Source organism: Penicillium macrosclerotiorum, assembly GCF_028827735.1.
Source record: "Penicillium macrosclerotiorum strain IBT 26536 chromosome Unknown utg000002l_segment0_segment0, whole genome shotgun sequence".
Classification (NCBI taxonomy): domain Eukaryota; kingdom Fungi; phylum Ascomycota; class Eurotiomycetes; order Eurotiales; family Aspergillaceae; genus Penicillium; species Penicillium macrosclerotiorum.
In genome coordinates this window covers 3,482,762-3,500,289 of record NW_026643082.1, presented here as the reverse complement: position 1 = coordinate 3,500,289, position 17,528 = coordinate 3,482,762, and the positions used below count along the sequence as shown (strand labels likewise).

Sequence of the window (17,528 nt, the reverse complement as noted above, 5' to 3'; positions counted from 1 at the left end):
ACTTTGTTGCTTAGAGGGTTCTTCCCGAACTCTCCATTTGTTACGAGAAACGACTCCGATCCATCCATTGATTTATCCGCACCAGTGATTATCAAACCCTCGGTATCGAAGGTATCGTCTGACGGCGAGATGTTGCGCACGGCGTTGAAGAAGCAAACATCCTATAGTGGACAATGCTATGTAGAATAGTCAGACCCTCTTGTCATGTTTTCAGCGCAAAGTGTCCGTGTTTGCATACGAGGCGTAGCAGAGTACCTCTTGGATGGAGAGCTAATGCTGGTCTGTGGAGGTCCCGATGTGAAATCTGTTTATTTCCCCCCAAGTTGAGGAGAGTATACGACCAACCTCCCGTTTCTGAGCCCGTAAAGGAATGTGTAAATGTCAAAGTGGTGGGGCACGGGAACAAGCACTAGGCCTACATCTTTTAGCTTCCCCTTCTTCGAAATTGCGGCGCGTCCACTGAGTTGAGAGGCGCAGACTTCCCATGGGTTTTCCTCTATAGTTCTTATTGGCGGGTACTAGGGGCGGGGAGAGGCAGCAATGTCCGTGAGAAAACCGGTCCTGGACACTGATCGTCGGGGACTCAGGAGCTCTGCGTGTTACAGGGGAATTGAGTAATTGAGTCAATGAGTAGTTAATGGAGCGATTGAGTGATTGAGTGTCCAGGACACCATCTCGATGGAGGGTCAACCCCAGACCATTGGCCAGAAGATCCGAGTCTGCACCCTGGTTCTCAATACCGCAATACACGATACGCGACGGTTCTGAACGGACCGGGTGGCGGGTCCTTTGTACGTGCATCCCGGCAAGTCACCATAATTCCAGTTCGTCGTCCTGCTAGTCCTACGAGTCATGCTTCTTCTGACAAAAGGAACCCACGGGCCTGACAGTTCGCCTGTCTCACGATCGCCTGATTAAACGGCCTTTGCCCTCCGAGAGCCTCCTTTTCTCTTGCTCTTTCTTTCTCACCCCCCGACCTCGTCCTGAATCCCCACCTCTCTTGCGCTCTCTCTCCACCTGCTCTCTTCGGCTTCTTTGACGCTCGGCCAGATCTGCCATATCGGGGGACCCTGACCGCCCTTCAACCGCCCAGTCCCAAACTTTACACCTAAAAAAAATCCAGCGGGCCCAGTCCATCCCATCGCCCCACCTTAGCTTGCGATTGCGAAAATTCACCTGGCGTTGGTCCTCCCCCCCCTTCAAACCCAATCCTCTCCAACACCTTCATCTACCCTCCCCTTCCCTCCCCGTCTACCACCATTTTTGTAGATGAAACGACCACCTCCTCGTCTACATGACGCCCAGTCCCCCTGATGAAGCGCTTCACTTCCGCGGCAAGACACTGACTCCGGAAAGCCCACGCCCACTCCATATCCCGGAGCCAGCCAATATCCCCGTCCTCGAGAATCAAATGGACCCCGTCTTCAACGATACCTCCACTTATGAACACTCGGTTTACGCGCAGACGCGGTTGCAGGGACAGCAGGGACAGGATGGATGGTCAGGAGCCCCTCAAGAGGGCCAGGAACTAGGACCCGGGCGGCGGCAGCAGCAGCAGCAGCAGCAGCAGCAGATCCCAGATAGCGTGCACGGTGTGCAGCCGCCGCCGACGGACCAGCCGATGAATGATATGGCTGCTTCGGCAGTGGATTTCTACTCTACCAATCCTGGGATGGACCAGCAGGCGGGACACATGAACGCAAACTTCCCTCTTTCCCATCCCACCCCTTCCCATGCATCCCCGGTTGTCCCGGCTCCGCAGGGCTTCGTCCCAGCAAGCGACTTAGACAATGCCAGCTACCCGGTCGAGTCGTCGAGGGTGCCCGATCACCTCGAGGGAGCGACCAAGGCGGGGGCTGGCGCGCCCACGGCCGGGGTCAACTTCCAAACCCTTCTGGATAATCTCTCGCGTCCACCAGCACCACCCGCGGCCTCGGGCTCTGTTGCTGCGGCCTCCGGGGCCGTCCCTCTAGCGGACAATTCGTCCTTCCATCAAGCACCGACGGACAAGCTTTTGCGGTCCGATCCCCAAGCAGCGCTGGATGCCCAGTCTCCAAATCTCCCTGCCCGCCCAACTATCCAAGACCCCTCCCTTCCCTCCGATTACGCCCCAAATGATGGCTTCGCCTATCATCAACCCCCTTCCGCCCCCACCGCTGCACCCCCCCTCGCCTATGCAGCACACTCCAGTAACAATGCCCATCAACCCTTCCCTTCCACTGTCCCACCGGTCGCGGCCCCAGGTACGGAGTCCGGTATGGGTAATCTGCCCCCGCCACCCATGCCGAGCTTCCAACAGACCCCTCCCGCGGCGCCGGAACCGCGAGGTTCCCCCGAGGCGCTTGCCCAAGCGTCAAAGAAAGGCCGCAGCGACAAGCCTGCCATGCGTACCGGGAAGGGCGGGGATGACGACTCGCCCTGGGGACCTGAGGTGCAAAAGAAATATGACGAGTTTCTCCACGATGAAAGGGTTTATGTGACCGAGGGTCTCTGGGATCGGTTCCCCGTCGGATCCAGACTCTTTGTTGGTCCGTACCTCCCCATGGCAATTCCTTAAATGACCTTGCTCGTGCAGTGAATTAATCTTTCCGTGATGTCTTTTAGGCAACCTCCCCACCGAACGAGTGACCAAGCGAGACATGTTCCATATCTTCCACAAGTACGGGAAGCTGGCCCAAATATCGATCAAGCAAGCCTATGGTTTCATACAGTTCTTGGAAGCAGGTGCCTGCCAAGCGGCACTGCAGGCCGAGCAGGGCGCTCTGGTACGAGGCCGAAAGATTCGTGAGTGCTACGAGAACGGAACGTCCATCCCGCCAGACACCGACCGCTAACAAGAAGTAGATCTTGAAATTTCCAAACCGCAGCGATCTACAGCCAGACCCGGCCCGAATGAGCCGTCGCGGGCGCCTCAACCCCGCCGTTCAAGATCCCCCGAATTCAGCCGCACTGGACCTGCGCGGAACAATCCACGCCCTGCCGGCGACCGTTATGACCGACCTCATGAGTCCAACCGGTTGCCATTCAGCGACTTCCGAGATGAGCCCTCACACCGCAGACGAGATGATTATCGCCCTCCGCGGTCTCCCTCTCCGCGACCCTTCCGCCCTCGGGATGGATATCGCTCCCGTGACAGGACTCCAGAAAGATTTGACCGTCGTGACCGAAGACGCTCCCGTTCCCCCCGCTCTCCACGCTCGCCGTATGCCCGCGATCGGCGGTATCGCAGCCCTAGCCCACGACCCCGTGGGATTTATGAAGGAGAAGCGGATCTACCCGTGCCTCGACGGGCATCGCGAGATGTGCCCGAGGTCCAAATCCTTGTTTTGGAGGAAGTCGATCGGTCAGTTCTCTCCAATGTCAATTTGATTACCCCCATAACTGACCTGTCGGATAGGAACTTCATTCTTCACGTGGAGAATGCCTTTCGCAACCGTGGCTTGCGGGTAGACGTGCTTGTGCTAGGTCCGCGCATCCCACTCGGGGCAGCAGTCCACCGTCAATATGTTGAAGGCGTCCTGGCCGTTGTGCGACTTTCTCGTCCCAATCAATTTTCTCGCAAAATCCCTCTCCAGATTTTCGACCGAAGTGCCGGTCCAGAGAATGTTCGGTTCAGTGGTGCGTATCGACCCTCCTCTGGCTTTCTCGTCTCTGCTACAGTCACTAACTTTGAATTAGACTATCCGGAAGTCGACCCCAACATCGCCGCAGAAGTCATGTTCCATCAAGCCCAGGCTATGCAACGAGGCCCACCTGCTACTTTCGTACCCAACCCGGCTTTCGGCGTGCCTCCAATGCAGGCCATGCCCATGGCTCAACCAACCTTGCCCGCCCTCACAAATCCTCCCAACATCGCCAACCTCATCGGCTCCTTGGATGGACCTAGCCTCCAGTCTCTCTTGTCGGCCCTCCAGCAGCGCCCGGGCCCTCAATCCCAGCCAGTGTCGGCAACTCAATCCCCCTTCTCCTCCCCCAATCCGCCACCCCCTGCAGATCTGGCAAGTCTCTTGACCAACGCCACTCGACCTCCGCTTCAACATAACCCACAACAACCAATTCCGCACTCACCTTTCACCCTACACCCTCCAAATCTTCCTGTGGCACAGGCTCCGATGGTCTCTGACCCAAACTTACTTTCGCTTTTGGCCAAGGGTCTCGGAAATCAACAGCCACAGGGACAAGGTCCTGTTGGTTCAAACGTCCAGAACATCATGAACCAACTGACCAAATGGAAACAATGATGTAACGATTCTTCTATTTCTTCATCACTTTATGCTGAGTTTAAATCTCGACTCTTTTTTGTCATTTGGCAGGTTGGCGTTTGCTTGCTATCGGCTTTCATGGACTGCGGTGGCTAATTTCCTCGCCGTCTTTTGTTCTCGTTTCCCACGCTCCCACAGTTACATATCTTTTCATGCTGGACTTTTTTTCCAGCCTCTTGCAGAGACAGGCGTTTTTTTTTTTTTTTCCTATTCATTTTACAGTTGCAGGGGCTTCTTAGGGTAACAAGATTCTAGATACTCAGGGTGAAGGTGGTTTCTAGGTCGGAGTTGTTGTTTATTTTTCCCCCAGTTCATCTCGGCGATTCTGACGAGGGCTTTCTCTTGCTGACAGCTTCCAACTACAAGCTTTTTGGCAAGGTGGATATAATATGACACTGTTCTTATAGGACATTGTGTTTTATAAACATATTTTTTTGATGTTGCTATCGTGTGCATTTCTCTATTCATAGACTTCCTCCAGCAGCCATGCTCTGTATATACAGCTTTGTTCTCTTTGCTCGGGTGACATAGTAAGCCCAGCTCACGAAATAGGCTGTGATTCTTGATATATTCCCTAATAACAAGGCTCTTGATATGCGAGTTGATAAATTTCACATTGCGATTGTTTTTGGCAGCATTAAATGACGGGCTCGTGTAAACCGTGAGAGGAGTGGATATGGTACATTGTGTAACAGGGTAAATCATTTGATACCAGCTCATCAAGCCATCTATTTAGCTTTCCAGCCTTGGGACTTCAGTTCCTGTACCGTGGCAGCGTCCTCCTTCTTAATGCGCTCAATGGTCATGTCCCGGTTATATTCCATCACCCGCTTTTCTTTGAAATATTTGACCTACAGAGGCGACCAATATCAGCATTCATTTCATCCAATGCATGTCATGCCCACATAGCAGAGAATTCAGAAGGAATAATATTATAATTTGGCAACCCGAACTCGAAAGAAAGAAGCTTCAGGGCCATAAGCGCAAATTAGACGTACCCAAGTTTTCGAGCAAGCTGCCTCGAACTCCGCAACCTCCTTTGCGCACTTCTGTCGTGCGGCCTTGTCATCTTTGATGCCGTCGAGAATGTCATTTCGATCCAAGCAGGCGAAGAAGGCGTCGCGGCCCTCCCAGCAACGAGCGCGACTCGTCCGATCTGGGGCAATGCGGCCGCCGTCAGAGGCTTTGCTGGAGTCGCCGGAAGACCAAGGGAGCCAGCCCATGTTGGGGGGTGAATTGAGATCGGTTCGAGGAGTAGAGAGAAGGAATGAGAGGGGTATTCGGCGGTGAGATTGGTCGGGAGTTGGAGTGGAAACGCGTTTGGCCGTGGGGTTCGTGGTACAGCGGTGGATGACGGAGTCGGTCATTGCTGGTCGTTGCTCCCGCGGACTCGGCAGTGCCAAGACTGTTGATCGTCGCCGCAACAGTGCCCCGTTTCCTTTCTCCCAACTTCTTCACGACGAGACGCTTCTATTGTTACCCCGTTTACCCCGAATATTCCTTGCTATTCCACACTCGATCACAAAGCCCAGTGGCTGGTGTGGTCCATCCTGGTGTGAGATCTGATCGTCATCGCATGTGTGCTCCGCCGCTCTAGGCTCCTCGCCTCCTCGCCTCGACACCGGAGCGCACTGCGCGGGACCACCACTCTTCCCGTTAAAGGTCGCAAAGGGGAGCTTCTCCCCTGGCTTTCTAGTTGATGCCCGGGCGCCGGCGTCTTCCAGCGGGGTCGCGAACTGACCTCCCGCCCTTGAAAATCATCCGCAAGATCGTCCTGCTCCAAGCGGCCTATTATGTCTGCGCCACGGTTCTCATTCTCTTCACGACGGTTGTCTACGGCACACCTTTCTCGCTGAACCTCGTTTTTGGATGGGATTACTTGCGGGGTGACACGACGGTTGGGTGGATGCTTGGACTGGTTTGGATGTTGAATTGCTTCATCAGGTAAGTTGCCGAGCTCGCTTTGGAATGGGGACCAAACTCCTTCCAGGTTACCAAGTCTCTGGCTGACTAGCTTGTAACGTCTACAGCGTTATCTTTCTTCTTCTTTTCGTTTCTCGCTCCAAACTAGTCCCCGACTTCGCCCTTACGATTCACTTCTTGCATCTCATTGCCACCACGCTCTACACCCACTCTCTCCCTACAAACCTGCTTTGGTGGGCTCTGCAGTTTTCCAGCGCTGCTATGATGACCTTTCTCGGCATGTGGGCATGCCAGCATCGAGAACTCAAACCCATCACCTTCGGCGGGTTTGGGAGCAGCAGCCAGGAAGGCTCGTCGTCACAAACAAATGGCGCCGATAGTCAGGCCGAGTCCAGCTTTGGTCGGGGCCGCGGCCGTGAGCGCAGCCTTCAGGCTGGAGAATACGAAATGGACGATATGAGGGAAACTGGTGAACGTGCTGTATGAGAGATACCACGGCCGCACCCTTTCGAATATCCTTCTTCTGTCTCCTTATTGGGTTATGATTTTATTTAGGTACCATTTAGGTACAAGTTTCTTTTGGTGCCGATGCTAAGCTAGCCGCCTTTTCATGCATCTCCCTCCTTTTGTATACCCTGTCACGGTTTCATCTCTATAGATGGCGTTTGTCCCGAAGATGATGGGAATGGATAATCCTCCTTTTTTTGTGTCCAATATAGTATCGCGATAATCTATTCTGGAGACTGCTAGTCTCCGTTCATGATCTAGTTCTTTTGCCGCAGCAAGAAACCCCTGCAACTTAGCATCAAAGCTTGTATCTGAAATTTGGCGCTTTATCGCCCATATCCAGCAGCTCCTCGTCCGTGTACCGGGAGGCCCTGTCGGCCTCGGCATCTCTCCTGGCGTTCACCTTGGCGCTGACAATATAATATAAACTCATACTTATCAATCCCAGAACAGTAAACACGAGTACCAAGATATGCCCGAGACGGTATCGGGGGGCATCTGAACTGCGGTAAAAATTAGAAGCAGCTGCGCCCCCCATGGTTCCGAAGCCCATCTGGATAGCCATGCCCACGGCTCGTTTTCCATTAGGGGCCCAGTTGTTGGAGGATAATACCAGCAGGCCAGGAATGGCTGGTAAACTTAAGTTAGTGATGCCCATAATGGTACTTATTTGGCGCATTCTCTGCCTACCTGGGTAGATCCCGCACGCCGCGATGAAACAACCAGCATATGTCAAGGCAGGGATGAATTTGGCCGGTGCCACAGCAATCAGGTATCCTACCATCACGGCACAATAGCAGATAAATGTGATAAAACTTCGCCGGCCGGTCTTATCCGATACATAGCCCACAGTAATACAAGCAATCGTTGCAGCCGCATAGACCGGAATCGTTAGCAATTGCGCATTGGCAGAGGTGTAGCCAAGCCCTTTGATAATCGTCGGGAGAAACAAGGATAGGGCGTAGACAGCACACGCCTGTTTATCGTCAGTTTGGTTCATATTTTATATCAGGAAGACTGCAACTCACCATTCCCCAATATCCAAGACAATGGAATATCAACTTTGGAGAGCACTCGTTAGCATACCTGGGACCCCGTTCTACACTGCAAATATGAAGACTCACCTGCCAGTCCACAAGCGCTGCACGGACGTGTTTCCATTTGAATGAATGACCATGGCCCAGCTGGGCAGTCGTCGAACTCTCCGTTCGGATCGGTTGTAGAGCATTTAGAAGCGCATTTTTCTCATGATCCGAAAGAAAGCTTGCAGTTGCCGGCTCATCCCACACGAAAAAGTAAGAAACAACTGCGACAATGACAGTGAATAAGCCCTCCAAGATAAAACTATCAAATCTTAGTATTCAATGTCAGGGCTGGAAACATCTATGCTTCGCCTACATCCATCGCCAACCTTCAAGACCGCCAACATTTTCCATTTTGACTATCAAATATGCAAGAAGGCCGGAAAATGCGCCGGCCATTGAAGCGGAGGCAAAAATCAGAGCAAGTCGAAATTGAGCGTCAGCATGTGGGTACCTGTTTGTTGTCAGTTCCATACAAACAGCCCAATATCACGAATGGGATTGAACTTACCACAATGAGACGTAAAATGCCAACCCCGGAACTAGAGAATTTGAGAAATTAGACTCATTAAGATAGAGCGTAATTTATAGTTTTCATGGCATCAGAAAGTCATACATAGTCCTGCCTCCGCCACGCCTACGAGGGGTTAGCAATATGTATAATTTGTCACCTGGTAGCGAACAGCCTCACCGAGAAAGAACCTGGCAACCATCAAGCCTGTATAGTTTTGTACAATCCCAGTCAATGTAGTAACAATCCCTATTGTGGTCAGTATTCAATGTTTGTTTATTTCGGCTGTGGTTGATACCCCAAGCGACCATAATAGACGGGAGCCAAATGCTAGGTTTGAGTCTCACAAGCAGCAAATTACACACAGGCTCAAGGAACGAATATGGGAAGAAGAATATTGTCAAACACCTGTCAGGTAATCGTTAGATTAAGCTTCTAGCCGGCTGGGTTGGCACGTACCAATTATATTGGTGGCCAACTAAGCCAAGTGAGGTGGAAAGGCCTTGGACATTGGCATTGCCGATATTACCTTATTCGATTAGTTTGGAGTTTTCAAAATCAACAATCGGGTGGCGCATTACCTCGATCCAGAAAGCTCAGAAGATAGAGTATCGTTAGTATGGGAATAATGTGTGCGTCAACTTTGCGCAGAAGCTTTTTATACTCTGCAGGAGCTAGTTCAAGGTGCGTGGCTTGCTCGTCGAGCTTCTCTAGGTTCGATTTGGTAGCCATGGATGTCAATTTGTTGAACTAAAATGGTTTGGCGGAGGGGTAAAGGGATTAAGAAGGGATGGTAGCACAAAAGCCTGGGTAGTATTATACCCCAGCTTCTTGTACCCCCACTTTCTTGGCAGGTCCATTCCCTAGTTCTCAATAGTACTTGCTTGTTTCCCCTCTCAACTACAAGAGTAATTCCGCTTCCTAGTTCTTACATAGGCAGATGAGTGGGTTCACTGTTCCGCTATTATCCCATTATCTAACCTTTTTCGGTAAGCCGATCCTGACCATACACTGACAGGCCTCGGGCCAATCTCCCTGGAATACATAAGAATATTTTGCAAGCCATGACAGTATGAGGGAGAATCAATTCAATTAAGAGGAGGTTTTACTGTTAGATACTCACATTTCACTCCTTTCGATTATTCTTATGGACGATTGAGCATCGGCTGCAATTAAATTATATATCTCCATGAGAGAAAATATCATTGACTACGTAAAGGTCAAGGAGTACATGTGAAGGTGAACGGTCATCGTCAATTGTCGTTAAAAAAGTGATGCTGACCCAGAAATAAAATAGAATAAAAACAAGTTCATTAAACCGAATTCAATCATAACTATAAAAATTAAGGCCAAGCCATGCTATCCAAAACAACAAAAATGCCAGCTCGAGGTGTCATTTTTCTAAGCAGGCCTGACCAGTATTGGGCTTAGAAGAACTCAATTCCCAATCAGTCTACCAATTTCTTCTGCGATAGCCAATGTTCTCTCTTCGCTTAGTCTATGTCCGATAACTTGGATAGCAACAGGGGCCCCATGGTATATATCAGGGTCGTATTCAGCCTGTACATCTGCATCAGTCTTGTTAAGCGGTTGGTGAGTCTCATTTTTGGGATCAAGCTTCTTGTCTGCGAATGTCACCGGCACAACAACACTGGTAAAATCAAGCAAGTTGATCACTGAGGCGTAACCATAATATCGAAACTGGTTGTGACGTATAGCAGCCGTGGCAGTGATAGGAGCAATTATCGCGTCCATATCTCTACCAAGACTGGCTTCGAGCTCACGCCATTTATTTAGATACTCCCTTTGATAGTTCCACTTTTTAAGATGTGTATCCCAAAGCTGGTTCATATCTATTTGCTTTTTGTCTGGGTTCAGGAGATCTTTGATGTTTGGTATCGAGGGCTCGCCGGAGGCATTGATGTCTTTGAACACATCCTAAAATCAAGTGTGAGTCTTAGTCTCCATAAATCATTTAAATGCATCCATATTAAACTGTTACACTCACTATGTTTCCATCTGCAGCATATATGTCATTGATGAGATCATGCCCAAATGTATGCTCATAGGGATTCCATGGCAGAAGAGTATGTCCGTTCTGTTTTAAAACCGAGACAACTGTCTTAATTCCTCTCAAAATTGGGGGGTGAGGAAGAACCTTGAAGAAGACAGAATTAGCAAGATCTGATAATAATGGTAAGCTTGATTGTAACTTACGAGACCATCACAAGAGTAGTATCCCAATACCAACCCATTGGACACCTTCGATGCGATATAATCCTCTTCTGCAGATCGCCAAGGAAGAGGAACAACCTTGGGGTCATATTTCCATGGTTCCTGGCTCAAGACAGACTTGAGAAACAATCTCAGATCTGTGACGATGAGTTATCAAATTTGGTTGAGTATGTTGATATAATACACACGAACCTGCCGCCGAATGCGCCATTGGGCCTACTACGCTATGCACAGTCTCCTGGCCTTCCATGCTATTCGCCATCTTTGCGTAAGGCATTCGGCCATGGCTCGGTCTGATGCCGTAAAGGGAATTGAATGCCGATGGAACACGGATAGAACCCCCTTTTTAAAAAAGTGATTAGCTGAATACGCGCTTATAGGTATGGCAATTCAACAGACCAATGTCAGTCCCTACTCCAATGACACCACCACGGAGACCAACCATAGCGCCCTCTCCGCCTGAGCTGCCACCGCATGACCAATTCTTGCTGCGTGGATTCAGTGTTCTTCCAATGATATTATTTACAGTCTCACAGACCATCAGAGTTTGTGGTACAGTGGTCTTGGTATAGAAAACGGCCCCAGCCTTTCTGAGAAGGGTTACTAGGACAGATTCCGTTGTGTCATACTTCCCTAGCCATGAGACGTATCCCATGCAGGTTTCAAGCCCCTATTCATAAAATTCAACGTTCCGTCCGGTTGAATTTCTCAAAGTGAATTAATCAATGAAAATCGGGCTTACCTTTACTCGTAGTTGATCTTTGAGTGAAATAGGTAGTCCGTGAAGGGGACCAATAGGCTTCTGATGTTCTTCAAAGTATTGATCAAGCTCCTTTGCCCGCGCGATCGCCATTTCAGGGAAGAATTCGTGACAGCAGTTTACCTAAAAAAGGTTAAACAACATGAAAGACATATTGGCAATGGTTTTCAACTTACTAGTTGGTGGGCTATTGCTGCCCTCTTGCAAAATGCTATTGTCACATCCACGGCTTTCAAATCTCCCTTGCTCAATTTTTCAACCAGTTCTGTAGCACTTGATTCTGTGATGAGAAGTTCCTGTGAAGATAGCATGCCGGAGATTCTTGGAAAGTCCAGAACTGAATCGGTAGTAGGTAGGTCTTTGATCTTCCATTCTTCAGGGATCGAGTTGCTGATCCGGTTTCTTTTGTCAGCTGCGCGCTCTTCCCAAGTAAGAGCCATGGTAAAGTTTGAAGAGAAGTTTGAGTAAAATCTCTTGTCTTATTTTCCTAATCAGAAGTGAATGACAATGCGCGAACAGTTGAAGAATGGTCCAGAGACGAGGAGGGACGGAGACAAAGATGAAGTTCAAACCTAGCCCCGCATCTTGGGGTCTTAAAAGTACTCATGCATTTTCTCAAACCCCAAGCTATGCAGAAAATATGTCCGTGCTACAATATAATTACCTTGTGGCGCCTTATCACTGCTCTTATCGGAAGCCTGTAGTAGGTTGGTTCACATCAGACCTCGGGTGTAAATTGGGGTCGTTGGAGTAGATGCCCCCCTCCACTCAGAAGTCTTCAACCTCAGCTTGTGTATCTCCTACATTAGGGTACCTCTTCACCAAGTAGGATTTGAAGCTCATATTATCTGATGATAGGCCTTTGCCAAGATCACATCTATCGACGAGCTGTTTCGTATCTTGTAAGTTAAAGTGAAAAGGCCAAATTAAGATGACATTTTCTATTTTGTCAGATTGTGCCTCTCAAGTCATTTTGATTTTCTCTGGACATAGGAGGTGAGACAGAGTGATTGTGATCGTATCTGCATTGGATCAACATCCTAGATCGACCAACTAAATTTGACTTATTTACTATAACGCATATGGTCTGATGAACTATTATTGCAATACTCTTCCGTTGGTCTCCTCAACAACCAAGTCAAACTCAGGTTGAAACTCAGTGTAAAAGTTGTGCTTGTATAGGTCAGTGCAGTCCTCTCTCTGTTTTTCAATGTTCAAGGGCGGCACTCACGGGGTTCTGGGCAAACTCGGCAGTATAGCGAGCCACTTCATCGTTGATGACTCGCTTGGGAATACCATTTGCTGCTGCTGCTTCGGCAAGAAGCTGGGAGTGGCAGGCATTATCCAGCATAGAATAAAGAATAGCAGCCTCATCAACAGTACGACCGACAGTCAAAAGACTATGGAAATTTTCACAGGTTAGTACCAGGCCATCATAGCTAATTGAAACGACTTGTCCGGGTAGGGTCTGGCTCACCCATGATTCTGCAGAATACAAGCAATGTTCTCTTTTCCTAGGGCTGCGGCGATCTGTCGACCCTCTTCCTGGGACAGGGCAATGCCGCCGTGATCGTCGTAGATGCCAACGCGGCCGTAGAAGTTGCATGCGTCTATTAAAAGCACAGATTAACATCCATAGATTCTTCAGTATCAATATATTTTGACGAACCTTGCGTCAGCATTTCAATTGGCTTCCCGAACGAGCTCCATGTCTTGCCATGAATGCTGTGGGTATGCGCTGCAGCAATCACATCGGGACGGGCCTTGTGAATTTCGGAATGGATCATAAATCCAGCCTCGTTGATAGGCAATTGGGCACCGCCTTCGGTAACATATCCCTCACTATCGACAAGAACCAAGTCCGAGGCCTTGATGGTCGAAAAGTGCTTGGCGAAGGGATTCATCCAGAAATGGTCCTTGAGAACAGGGTCTGGTCGGCGTGAGTAGCTGCTCGCCCGCAAACCTCACGCGAGACATTATCGAAACCTACCTCGCATAGAAATGTGTCCAGAGACACCTTCACCATATCCCAACTTGCCAAAGTAGCGGAAGGCAGCAGCCATATGCTCCTTCATCCACTTGCGCTTCTCAAGAGGGTCTGAGAAAGTGGGAATACCCCGTAGCTTCAGGGTACCCTGGCGGTTGCCGCGTGCCAGAGACTGGAACTTCACATCGTTTGCAGCTGACTTGATCTGTTCCTCGGCAGCCAGAAGAACAGCGTGCTCAGTCTGCTGCGTGGTGGTTGATGTTGAAGTCGTCATGTTGGCAGATATATAATAGAAGACGGTTGATATATGTGCGGTCCCGGCAATTGCAGTGGAGGTTTCCTGGCGGGAATTCAGTATAGACAGCGAGGAGTCAGAAGCAAAATATCAAGAAGTAGCCCGCCTTATCAATGTAGTGAGGACTGGAGAGGCCGCCGTCTTCTCCAAGGCTTATCTATTGCCCCACCCCCAAACCCCGCTTGTGTGTCATTGGAAGGCGGCCCTAGGGCAGGAAGGCGCCGAGGATTCTTTTCCGCTCAGAGCAATGCGTTTGGTCATCAGTTCCGTTGGGCTCAGATGGAACTGGCAACCGAGTCCGATGGTTGAAGTCAAATTCCTGGTAGCCGGTGTCCGCATTAATGCCTATACCCATCCATGCCGCTTTTTGTGTTGTGCGTGCGCCACGCGCTGAATTGCACCTACACTGAGAATTCCCTCGTTGCCCTACTGCGCCTATCTATCAACGCATCACAGCAGCATCTATACAGGAAGCTTGCCCATTTTGACGCGCTTCCTCTGCCCTATCTTACGATATCTAGGATTCCTGTGTAGGATCAGGTGGTGGTGACGTGCCCTACGCTTTCTTCCACTGCTGTCGAAGCCGCTTCTTCTCCGCATCAGCCTCCTTAGCATTTTTTAAGCAATCGATTAGCGCTTTTGAGAATGAAGCTGACCTTTTCTTGATTCCTGTGAGACACAGCACCCGAGAATTATGTGCGACTGAATTAAGAAAACATAAATTGCTCGTCAAGGTGCTTGATGGATGGCGTATTGGACTGCTCGTTCCCTGATCATCTGCCTTAGCTTCATCATGACAAAGATAGGGCCGTGTCAGCTCCTGTTATAAATAATTTTGATAGTAGAGAGTCATGCGAGTCGAATGACCAAGCACATCGACTTTATGATCAAATCAATGTTTACTATCGCGACTGAAGCGAACTTAAACCGGATGACTTTAATTTGAAGCCTGAGGCCTATCATGCATAAGGCCTTCACGTGATCATCTTTATCGGCGCCATGTGGGATTATCGCGGAGCTCACAACAGCTGGCTTCCAACACGAATCTAATCTCGCTGCACGCCCACAAGTGATAGACTGTGGCCCCCGAAAGCAGCATCGGTCTCAATTTTTGAATCTCTTGAATGGATCAATCCCAGTGTCAATTTTCCCAGCGCACTTATTGACATCCACCGCGATTTACGCTGCCTATCGTTCGTATCGCAATCCGCGATTTCTCCTTAATCACTCGAGCCTTGGACGTGTTTGATATGATCCCTGACCGTATTACTTGGCGAAAACCGACATATTATTGCATATAACGGGGCACTATAAGTGCCGGCGTCCTTCAACATGGCCGAAGGAGAACCTTCCTATATTGATTATGAAGCCTTCCTTGACCCCGACTTCTCACCTGCCGGCTTCGCCAACACGCTCGTGCAAAGCACCAATAATGCCACAGATACGCCATTGGATCTGTCGACACCATTGTCAAGGGTACTTTTCGATCTCCAGGAGATCGATACGCACATCCACGCCCTGACAACAAAGTCCGCGTTGCCATTGCTATCACATACACAAACCCAAACGGCCGCCGGCGAACGTATCTTGAAGGAATCGGGAACGCAGATCGCATCGGTGACCCAAGGATATGAGCGGCTACAAAAGGAGGTCTTACAGAAATGGAAGACTGCTGACGATGCGCGAATTGCTGCGGAGAATTCACTGGCGACGGTTCGGCTGGCACGGGCTGTTGCACGCTGCTTGGCGCTAGGGCGACAACTGGAGAGTCAAGTGGCTGAAATCACTGGCCGGCCAGGAGCAGGACAAAATCAAATCGGAGGTGCTGACGAGATGCAAACAGGGAAAGAGGGATTCCGAGCGTTGGAACGGGCTGCGAATACCATCCTAAACCTGCGACAAATGTTCTCGGCTTCAGACGAAAACGATGAAGGCTACGGTTTAGAGCGAGTCAGGGTTATGCGCACATTGCGCAACGAATTTGTGATCCCAGCCGAAAATATGGTGAAATCAAGAGCGCAACAGGCCATCAACCGGTTTACGATTTCGACTTCGGCTTCCAATGGTCACTCCGTGCCATTGAGTTACAAGCAAGTTCGAGATGCACGAGCACGCCTATCGACGGCTGCTAGTACACTTTATCTCCTGTCTCCGCTGCCTAGGGAAAGCATCACAGCCTCCACATACAAACCAGAGCTTCTGCTTTCAACTCTTCAAGGGTACATGCAAACCGCTATCATGACATCTGTGAATTCCTTGGCCAGGGCGTTGTCACAACTTCCCACCATGGACCGCACGCTCGGCGAGGTCTCCGCACGATGTCAGGACATCGTCGCGCTTGAGTCTATCCTGAGAATCCTTCAGCCACCCCATCATCCTTTCCTGAACTTTGCCGCCACTGCCGATCAATCCCCTTCGAACCTAGAGAGCGAGATGGAAGCTACGAAGACCAACCTTCTCCAACCCCTTCTCCAAGCATTGGACACCTCGTCCTTACCGTCCTATTACTGGCGCTCAGTGGCTTCTGCTCTCACCTCACGTGTGCAGGAGATCCTCAATCGCGGCGGCGTATCTGCTCGCACACTCCGGTCGAATCGGGACCGACTTAAAATGGAGATTAGAGAATGCGTGATGCGCGCATCCCATGTGTCTACCACCAGTCTCTTGGCCGAGAAGGGCCGGTCTGGACCGGACACCGTCAGCGTGGGTAATTGGGAACGGGAAGCCGCGGTAATGGTGAGCTCTGTTGTCGGACCCATTGGCCGGTGACGACTGGACGCGGCCCCTTAATTCTTTATTTTTGGCTTCCCTTCGCCTACGATAGCGTAGCATATACCATATAGATGTCACCACAGCACGGTTACAACCTCGAATCAAGGGAATGCACCCTCGTCTCTCCCTCACGCACACACACACACTCTCTCTCCCCCTCTCCATTTCTCTCTCTCTTTTGCGTAGTTCATACCCGCAAAGTGGACTCTACCGCGTTATAAAACCTCGCACTCTTTCCATCATCCATCTGTTGTATGTAACCTAATTGAGACCCACCCACGGTCCACCCGCGATCTTGAATCTTGCACCCGCACCACGGACCAGCTATCCCAGGAACCAGGGGAGAGAGGGAAGAAAACAAAAAGTAAAGAAAGGGCTAACCCGATTGACACAATTCCATGTCCCAGGTACCTGGCATCTCCGGGCCCGAGGCGGCGTGGTAACTCTTCAAAAGAAAGCCAAACCCATGGGGTGACACCAAGGTTACCGGATTCAGCATCGCTCACGAAGCATGGAAACGATCAAGACCTGGGTCTTGCGCTAGGGCCTCAGGATAACCAAGACGCGCTGTATAGGGTCAAGACAAGGTATCTCCGCCTTCGGGGATTAATAGATTGCTGGAGCGTGGGCGGGCAGGGATCTGGGTATTGGGTGGCCCCGGCACGATGCACCACAGATGCGAAGAGCCAAGCACAGGCAAAAACTGGGCGGCCTGGAGGCTTGGGGGCCTGGAAAGGGATGTACGAGGGCCGCGCAGACTTGGCTAGGCTGCCAGGTTAAAAAAAAAAGAAAGAAAGAAAGAGTCGATGCGCGGATGCGCGGATGAATAGATGAGCAGATGAGCAAAGGTGAGGATGCCAAGCTGGTTGTGCCGGTTCAGTCTGGAATCAGGAATCACATGTTCGCGACGACGCAAAGAGCCAGGGACCAGGAACATCCACGCTCGTGAAGAGCGGCCGGGTACCTGGGCACTTGCTCGTCTTATCGTTGCGGTGTGGACCAGATCCCATTATCTCTCGATCTGGCTGTATGCAGCTCTTCTTCTATACCTCTATACATTCTCCGTGTGTCTCCACCTTTGTCCCAACTATACCTCTATCTCACGGACCCTCGACCACAAGAGGTACCAGCACATGCAAGTCCTCTCTTTATCTGTCTCCCTGTGCACCTTGACTTTCATTCAAGTCTTCTCCC

General features: G+C 50.4%; 7 protein-coding genes across 7 annotated transcripts; 3 read left to right on the top strand and 4 right to left on the bottom strand.

Moving 5' to 3' along the window:
* Positions 1-1,294: 1,294 nt before the first annotated feature.
* Positions 1,295-4,241, top strand: N7462_002405 (putative RNA-binding protein (Nab3); the record flags this gene model as incomplete). Its single annotated transcript, XM_057074131.1, has 3 exons — positions 1,295-2,528; positions 2,605-2,784; positions 2,845-4,241. 3 exons carry the CDS (start codon positions 1,295-1,297, stop codon positions 4,239-4,241), a joined length of 2,811 nt encoding a protein of 936 aa, XP_056937772.1.
* Positions 4,242-4,990: 749 nt separating this feature from the next.
* N7462_002404 (cytochrome c oxidase subunit 6B family protein) lies at positions 4,991-5,485 on the bottom strand (the record flags this gene model as incomplete). The annotated part of the gene is made up of 2 exons (XM_057074130.1): positions 4,991-5,113; positions 5,261-5,485. The coding sequence occupies 2 exons, from the start codon at positions 5,483-5,485 to the stop codon at positions 4,991-4,993; spliced, it is 348 nt and encodes a 115-aa protein (XP_056937771.1).
* Positions 5,486-5,961: 476 nt separating this feature from the next.
* Positions 5,962-6,671, top strand: N7462_002403 (protein SYS1; the record flags this gene model as incomplete). Its single annotated transcript, XM_057074129.1, has 2 exons — positions 5,962-6,206; positions 6,293-6,671. The coding sequence occupies 2 exons, from the start codon at positions 5,962-5,964 to the stop codon at positions 6,669-6,671; spliced, it is 624 nt and encodes a 207-aa protein (XP_056937770.1).
* A 319-nt stretch (positions 6,672-6,990) lies between these two features.
* On the bottom strand, positions 6,991-9,035 carry N7462_002402 (uncharacterized protein; the record flags this gene model as incomplete). The annotated part of the gene is made up of 10 exons (XM_057074128.1): positions 6,991-7,322; positions 7,383-7,668; positions 7,721-8,036; positions 8,091-8,228; positions 8,286-8,316; positions 8,391-8,411; positions 8,466-8,534; positions 8,584-8,693; positions 8,745-8,814; positions 8,867-9,035. Coding segments are annotated over 10 exons (1,542 nt in total), but the record flags the coding sequence as incomplete, so codon positions are not given.
* Positions 9,036-9,722: 687 nt separating this feature from the next.
* Positions 9,723-11,720, bottom strand: N7462_002401 (amidase; the record flags this gene model as incomplete). The annotated part of the gene is made up of 7 exons (XM_057074127.1): positions 9,723-10,223; positions 10,294-10,443; positions 10,503-10,657; positions 10,713-10,862; positions 10,920-11,190; positions 11,263-11,403; positions 11,457-11,720. The coding sequence occupies 7 exons, from the start codon at positions 11,718-11,720 to the stop codon at positions 9,723-9,725; spliced, it is 1,632 nt and encodes a 543-aa protein (XP_056937768.1).
* Positions 11,721-12,378: 658 nt separating this feature from the next.
* Positions 12,379-13,541, bottom strand: N7462_002400 (class II aldolase/adducin domain protein; the record flags this gene model as incomplete). Its single annotated transcript, XM_057074126.1, has 5 exons — positions 12,379-12,453; positions 12,512-12,680; positions 12,758-12,890; positions 12,950-13,210; positions 13,271-13,541. The coding sequence occupies 5 exons, from the start codon at positions 13,539-13,541 to the stop codon at positions 12,379-12,381; spliced, it is 909 nt and encodes a 302-aa protein (XP_056937767.1).
* Positions 13,542-14,894: 1,353 nt separating this feature from the next.
* N7462_002399 (putative Golgi transport complex component Cog5) lies at positions 14,895-16,331 on the top strand (the record flags this gene model as incomplete). Its single annotated transcript, XM_057074125.1, has 1 exon — positions 14,895-16,331. The coding sequence occupies one exon, from the start codon at positions 14,895-14,897 to the stop codon at positions 16,329-16,331; it is 1,437 nt and encodes a 478-aa protein (XP_056937766.1).
* Between the last annotated feature and the right edge of the window lie 1,197 nt (positions 16,332-17,528).